The sequence below is a fragment of the Stegastes partitus genome, unplaced genomic scaffold (assembly GCF_000690725.1).
Source record: "Stegastes partitus isolate 25-593 unplaced genomic scaffold, Stegastes_partitus-1.0.2 Scaffold1121, whole genome shotgun sequence".
NCBI lineage: Eukaryota > Metazoa > Chordata > Actinopteri > Pomacentridae > Stegastes > Stegastes partitus.
The window spans coordinates 41,899-50,079 of NW_007578852.1; the positions used below are offsets into that span (position 1 = coordinate 41,899).

Below are 8,181 nucleotides of genomic sequence, written 5' to 3' on the forward strand. Positions count from 1 at the left end.
GACAGATAACAAACACAGCGTTTTGCCTCCCCGAGTGTTTTGTACTGCACCCCAGTGGGACATCCAGCACACACACACACACACACACCTACACACACACACACACACACACACAAGTTCTGATTAATCTACAGGTTTCAGCAGCTTCAATAGAGGACAGTAAACCTCCAGGAGAACCTTCCTCATCTGCTGCTCTCCGTCTGTTTGCCTTGAATTGACAGAGCTTAGAAATGTGAGTGCATCATGTTGAGCAGGTGAGCAGGTGAGCAGGTGAGCTGTATTCCTGTTAAGAGCTGCTGCTGTGTAGCTTGTGGAACACGTCTGTCTGTCCGTACGTCTGAACCAGCCTTTAGGTGGTGTACACGACCTCCTGCTAGCTTTCAGTGGTCCAGTCCAACCTGCAGTCTGTAAACACTGATCCACACAGTTCTTGCTGACAAGTGCTGCTCATTATCAGGGTTAAAATAAATCCCTAGAACACTGTAATTATACTGTTTTGTTCATATATTGAATGAACCTGTGAAAACAGATTTTTTTTCACTGTCCATTGTTATTTATTTAGCTGCATTGTTCCACTTGGTCGACTCATTTTGGGCACCGTGGAGCAAAACCAATGTGTTGGATCTGCTGGAGGGACCTTGAAATGAAGGAGTGTGAAAGCGGCATTGAGCCCAGTGCTGTCCAAGTATAATGCAACACAGCCAGCAGCATGCCAGACACGTAGCGTAGCTTCCACAATCAGGATGGGAGGTGATTATAGCTATTGTATGAGAGGAAATTAAAATGAGCCCCGGGTCATTCCTATCGATCTGCCAGGAGAGAGCTGCAGAGAGGAAAGAAACAGAGAAGGAGACGAGGAGGGAGGAAGAGGAGAGATGAAGGAGTCCAGGTGTATACTGTGTGCTTATATTTATATATCTTCATCTGTCTTTAACCACTTCAACACCTAATGCTTGTGTTTTTTTCCTCCTTTTGTTCAGTTTTTATCTCGTTGTAGGACTACTGCAGATGTTCTCTGTTACAGCCTGCAGTGGGTCTCATTGCATGGAGCCGACACTCCTTCAGAAGCCAACTAATGATTTGTTGTTGGTGTTCTTGTACCTCTCTTCTCACCAACAGGTGGACCTCCATACTCTGAAGGTGCTCACGGGCATCGCCACTCAGGGCGCCATTTCGAAGGAAACTCAGAAGGCCTACCATGTGACCACTTTCAAACTGGAGGTCAGCACTAACGGAGAGGACTGGATGGTCTACAGACACGGCAAGAATCACAAGGTAGGCGCACACACACATAGAGCAACTGCAAAAGAGTCCGAGGCAACTAGAGAAACTTCTCTTAGGTTGCACACATGCCTCAGCACGCATTCTCGTGGAAGAGTTAGCGAGAAATACGAGATGGAATATATGCAGCCAGAGTTGACCACAGGCCCAAAATTTAACCGGTGTCTGCAATTACAGCCGTTCCACTGCCATTCAGTTGGTTTCATTTAAGCGTTTATGACCGAGCCAGAACCAGCACACGTCTCCAAGCTCCAAGTGATATCTTACATCATCGTATGCAACTGCACTTCCACCGCACATTCTGCCGTCCACGTCCCATCTGGATCCTGTTAGCGTCTGGTCAGAGCGCTGCCTGGAATGCTGACCTGATTGGGTCGGTTTCTCAGCGGTTTCTCTCCAAGGTGTAAAGGCATGATGTGTCATCGGCGCTGCTGCCGCGTGGGGCTGCCAGGTAGAAATGAAGCAGACAGTATGGACAGCCTTAATGGTTGGAATTGCAATTAAAGCAGAGGCGCATTCCAGCGGCTGCGGCTGCTTTTTCCATCACAGCCGTTCTCCCCCTGCTAGCGGTCGCACATGTTTGTCCTGCGGTCTAACGCCACGTCTAGCTCTGCGCTATAAACCCGTATTCCTTTATGAACGCTAATGCACACGCTCACAGATGCATGTATGTTCCTCAGAGGGGGAAACACGAGATCCCGTCTAACCATCTGGGGTTCCTTTGTGGACTGCAGATCCCATAAGGCTTATAGCTGAAGCTAACTCCCAGAGAAGTGATAGATGGATAAAACAGCACAGAAAAGAACGAATAAAAAAACTGACAGATGATGGAGGAAAGAGGCAGAGGAAGTGAGCGTAAAGCTAGTTTTTCAATCATGTGTACAGCTGTTAAGCTCAGTCGACAGTTTTTTAATAATAAAATATATGTAGAAAAATCATGGTCATGTAAAATGCTGGAATACATTTACGGGAATAAACTGCAGGTTTTTCACAATAAATGAAGATTCAGGAATGTTTTTATGGTTTACAGAAAGAAAAGAAAAAAACTGACCAGCCACTCGTTAAAATGTCTCGTCGGTGTTGTCAGTCGCACGGCGGCATCAGGACAGGAAACAACAAGCCAATATGCAAAACAGATTAATGACAATGTTTTGAGGTTAGCTGTTGGTGTCGCCACCCATAATCCCCCTGATTCCCCCACAACCCTGGAAAGCCGCTTCCAGCCGAATACCGAGAGAGACGTGGCGAGTGTGTGTGTGTGTGCATATAAATGTGTGTGTTGAGGAGGAGGGTCTAGAATAAATCAGCTGCAGCTTCTGGTAGAGTACACACACACACACACACACACACACACACACACACACACTGACAAACCAAACGGTGAGGGTCTTTGAGCCATTCGGCCTCCTGGTGAGTCAGTCTGTGCAGTAATCGGACGGTTCAGCTCAGGGTCGTCAGTCAGCCCACGGATCTACGGCCGTATACCATCACCGGTACATTATGGATATTAACTAGAAATATGAACAGACTGCATACGTGCACGCTGGGTGGTCGCTACACGACGGCTTTCTGTCCCTGGAGGGAGAGATGAATGAAAGCAGTGAAGTCAGAGCAGAGGGGAAAGATGGCTATTTATCTGATGATGAAATGATGCTGTCAGCATCTTGGTCCCTTCTCAGCTGGCCAGTCAGCATCGACCTTTCCGTGCCGTCTCGCTCATCTTTCAGGGCGTAAGTGTGAGCGCGTGTTTTATGCTAGAAAGACGTATAGATCCCTGGAAGCAGTGGCCAAGATCTTCTGGCAGAGTGTCCCATGCTGTAGTTTGAATGTGTGGAAATGCTGCGTCTGCATTCACGGGACAACTCAAGGAAATTGTTTTTGTAATTGAGAGCAGATCCTGGATCAGTTCATGCAGCGATCAGTGACTAAGCATGTCATATTTTTCTTTTGTCTCAACATAAATCTGTGTGAGAGCCTTACGGCAGCACTGCTAATTCCTTACCGTTGAGCAGCTGCCACTTTATAAAACTCAGTCTCACACCAAAACGTGTTCGTGGCCACGCTGGTCCACAGCAAAGCAGCATTAGTTTTCCCATGAAGGCTGTGAAATTGTAAGACGCCTCGTTTTTCTATTGGCCTGTGCCTGTCACGATTTATCTGACAAATTTCTTTGACGCGACACAGAAGAAGGACACAAGACCGTCTGTTAGCAGCCGGGTTTTAGCCAGAACATGTATGTTTGAATCCCGTGTGCATCACTCAACGCTCTCTGCTCTCTCTACAAAATGACTCCTTTAAGCTTAATCCCCACAACTGCTTGGTTAGAGTTAGTAAGGATCATGTTTGGGTAAAGATGCAGCCACGCACATACACGGAAACATCCTGTCTTCAGACGAGGCTCCAGAACGACCAGGTTGGTTTTAGGAAGGATCCTCATTTGGCCTAAATGCAGACGCAGCACAGAGAGGTCTGGGTATGTTCTACACTGACGAGTTCTGCCCCAAGAGTAGCCCCTAAAAAACCAAGTTTACAACCATTTTGGTGAAAATGATACGCTTGTGCTGTGGACCGGCGCAGCGACACACTGGGCTGCTTTCTACTCATGCCGGGATTATAGAGAGGTGAGCTGACCCCGGTGTTAACTGTACGTCTATCCATCCATCTCCTCCCTGACATTTTCATTCACTCACCCCTTCACTAGTTCCCTTAAAAATCTCTCCATCCATCAACTTGTCCCTCCCTGTCGGCTCATTCACTCTCCTCACATCTTCATTCACCCTCTTCTTCCACTCTTCTCCATCTCCTCTCTTCTCCCTCCCCCGACACTCCATCATCTGTCCTGCCGTCCCCCTCATGTCTCTGAGAAAGTCATCATGGACTCGACAGGCACGTTTATCCTGCCTTAACAAATGACTTTCTGTACTTGGCTACAGCGATGCTTCACTGAGTGTGTGTGTGTGTGTGTGTGTGTGTGTGTATGTTTGTATTAATCTGGAAGAATTATTGAATTAGTGTTTTATGAGCAAGACGTATTAAAGGAGGACAAATATTAATGGAAGCCACATGGATAGAAAAAAAAGAAAGGTATGAGTCCAGTCCGGTGTCTGAGCTCCTCCAAACCGGTCCGCACACGAAGCCAGCGTGCACGTACACAAGAACCAAGACACAAACGGACCACATGCATGTGGACAGATTCATGTTCACAGCCTCTTTCTTATTGCATCTTAACATTTGTCACAGATGAGTAGCTCTTAATAAAACTGCCACCGTGCACACACACACACACACACACACACACACACACACACACTGTGGTTTGGAACATGTGGGAGCCGGTCCAGAGGGGCGGCGCTGCTGTCACACAGCATCACCGTGATTTGTGTGATCTGTAATGTATTTGATAATGTCATTAAAGGCCTGTCGTGAACCAGATGGCACATATGGAAAACACGTTAACTAGCAAAAACTTTTCAGACAGAAGGAGAAAGTCTTATTCATCCATAATTCTCTCCAGCATTGCACTGACAGATACGAGCAGAGCAACGGGGAAGTCAAACAGACATATGGGCGAAGCATAAGACACCATGTGAACCCAAACTCTGTCTCCTTTAATCCACTCGTGTCTCTGTTCTCCTCTGTTCCTGTCTTACTGCTGGAGCAGCCATTCATCCTGTATTCCCTTTTGATTAACAGGCCAGTGTCAGATCATCTGACTGCTCATGGGATCATGAGGAAAAAATACGACACTATCTGTAGAACTGAAAGTATCGGACGATTCTGAATCTGTCTGAGGTCCAGAGATGATGTCTCAGTTTCAGTTTCTGTCTCTTGAGGAGTTTGAGACCCTCTGCAGGTACATTTAAGTTCGACGTGGTACAAATGTGGTTACGTAGTCGCGCTGAATGGCTGCAGGCAGAGCTGTCTGTGGCCATTACAGCGCTGGACCACGGCCAAGACCAGAACCTCCTATTCCCACTTTAATCTGTGGGAGGGAGGATGGATGGAGAGAGGAGGATGGAGGAGGGAGACGTGGGTGGAATGAGAGGGAGGGAGAGGCGTCGTGACGGGAGGAATGTTTAAAAAGAAAAAAGTTGGAAAAAAATTAGCAAAGAAAGAAAAAGAAACAAGCTAAAGGTTAAGTAGTCCAGCATGGAAGTGATAGCGAGAAGGAGGAGGAAGTGAAGGCTGCAGAGGGAGGAAGAGAGGTTCGTAGGGGAATCACAGAGCAAAAGAAAGAGGGATGGATGGATGAACAGAGGCAAGGAGGAGAGGGGAATAATGAGAATAGCAGACCAGGGTGTTGACCACAAATCCCTGTGGCTAGATCAGAGGTCTCAGCAACACAGCCTGGAAGGATGTCAGGAGAGGGAAAGAAAATAAAAGGCCAGCGTAGAGGGAGGACGGCTGAGGTGAGAGAAAGGCAGCAGGGAGGCTGAGGTCAAAGGAGAGGTAGTGACAAATGAAGAAAGGAAAGCTGGGAGAGAAAGAGAGGGAAGGACGAGGAGGCATTATAGAGGTGCCATGTGTCACCTGGTCTGAGGCTGTGTGTTGCAGTGACACACACACACACACACTCCTGGATTCAGCTGTCAGAGGCAGCGTCGCGCCCTGAAGCCGGCGAGCTCGTCCTCGTGTGACGAAATCAGAGGAGATGGTGGCTTTTATTATTTTATAACTCCACACATTCACACAAACACGCTCAGCACGGACATCTGAATCATTCAGCCGTCTGGTCCTCTGGCTGGTGGTGGCCCTGCAGGCCTACCACACACACACACACACACACACACACACACACACACCTGGTCTGTGCCTTCCCATGAGGTGAGCACATCCATTCGTCACTTGCTTTTCCTGTAGTTCTACGCTACATGGGATCGGTTGCCTTTTGCAGCTCGCTGGCGCTCTGCTGTTCTGTGGCGGAGCAGGTGTGTGTGAACGAAGGAGGGACGGCGTTCGCTCACGTCTGTCACCGTCGCTTCACAGCCAAATGAAAACACTGTTGGAGCTTCTCTGGAGTTGTTTCTGTAGACGTGTGTGTGTTTGTGTGTGAGATGGAGACAGAAGAAGAGTGTTCACCCTCCTGGTGTCAGCTTCCCTCCTAACGCTGGTGCACCATTCACACACACACACACACACACACACACACACACACACACACACACACACACACACTTAATAACCTGAGCTGGGTTGCAGGTGTAGTCCATTAGCTGATTGTTATTGAAGCCTTTTAGACAGAGACTGTTAACAGTGAGTTGAAGACCTCGGGGATGCTGCAGATCCCCTTACGGCGGCTCTCCGTGGTCCTCACTGCAGAGCCACAACCTGGGAGCTGCTATACCAATAATATGTTTGTTAGTAAGTGGTTATGTCTCCTCTTACCTGTGATATGATGATTTCTTCTTTATGACCTCTTCAGACTCACAGCCTTCCTTCGTTATCAAACTGTGTCATAAATGACGGCCGCCTACAAAGGAGGACAGATAATAATCTGCTCATTAAAAAGGGCAAACCTGACTTCAGATAGATTGACATTCCACCACATGCCTGTTTTCTCAACACTTTGAACCCCAGAAAGCCTCCAGCAGGTTCAGAAGGCATGTTGGGTGGAACTAAAAGTCCCCTAAATGACACCAGTAAACAGAGGAGACTTCTCCAACTCATCTCGTCTGACATGATCTTTTCTTAATCAAATCACTTTGCTCTATAAAAACTACATATTCTGTCTCCACTGTGCAACCAGCTAAACTGGGCTGAACTACAGGAAACAAGCTGAATCCGTATCCGAGTCATGTAGTAAAACATCTGTCTAGTAGGCTGGTGTGTAGACACCTGTGGGCTCTCACAGTCAGATTCCAGGTTTTTAAATGAAAGAAATTCAACTTATTTTTGTCTTGTTATGAGTTATGATATTCTAGCTTTGTTGTTTCCACAGAGGTGCCCAGAAACTGTTCAGCGTTTGAAGGGTTAACAAATAACATTGAACTCAAATTACACTTACTTGTGAAACACAGGAAGGAGAATCAGGCAGCATCTTGAGCTGAAACTCTGGTTGATGACCCTCGACTAAGTTGGTTATTGAGAAAAAAGACACGAGGTTCATGTGAAAGGAGCTCATGCATGACGCTCTCATACACGCACAAACACTCATTTGCAAATGTCAAGAGCTGGTAAAGGACAGCAGCAAGACGAGACGTTCACACAGACGAGGGACTCGTACAGGACGGACGCTCTCATGTGCACATACATTAAAGTGTCTGTGAGTGTACATGTGCTGCAGAAATGTTTCAGTGTGCACCGGGGGAAATCAGAAAGCACCCGCCAGCCCCCGGCTCCTGGGAGTGAGACTTCATAATTACACTTTACACGCTGGCACACACACACACACACACACACACACACACACACACACACACACACACACACACACACACACACACACACACACTTGTAATTACAGTCTGCTACCACAATCCCATTAAGCCTTTTGGGGCCTTTAGGCATTTTTCCATCATTTAACTGGTCACAGTTTCTGGTATGAAGGCCTTTGTGAGGGCACGAGTTCACTGGGGCGGACTTTGTGTTGTTCACCCACTGGGTCATGAGTTCAAGTCCCAGCTGGCCCAGCAGCCCGCTGCTGCTCCTGCAAGTCAGAAACTGCCTTCATCCATATTTTGTCACCCCTGACGGTTCCTGCGGTTTAATGGATTGAGAACAGGAAGAAAATGTGCACCCAGAGACACACACACCTAAAACAAGGCAAACATCTATAAATGCGTATCCAACCAAGTAATTGCAGGCCTTTGGCTCTGTTGAATCAGGCTTACTGCTCTCAGTAATAAACACACCACGTCGTGTTCTCAGCGCTAATGCAACATAATAGAAAGCGAGTTAGAG

The 8,181-nt window shown here is 47.4% G+C and overlaps 1 protein-coding gene across 5 annotated transcripts in view; it reads left to right on the forward strand.

Annotated features, from left to right (window-relative positions):
• LOC103368088 (neuropilin-2-like) overlaps window positions 1–8,181 on the forward strand; it is a 91,896-nt gene that overhangs the window by 38,461 nt on the left and 45,254 nt on the right. For all 5 annotated transcript variants that reach the window (XM_008296337.1, XM_008296341.1, XM_008296338.1 and 2 more), the window contains exon 7: window positions 1,120–1,275. In XM_008296337.1, coding sequence (XP_008294559.1) covers window positions 1,120–1,275 — 156 coding nt within the window. The remainder of the gene's footprint in view (window positions 1–1,119; window positions 1,276–8,181) is intronic.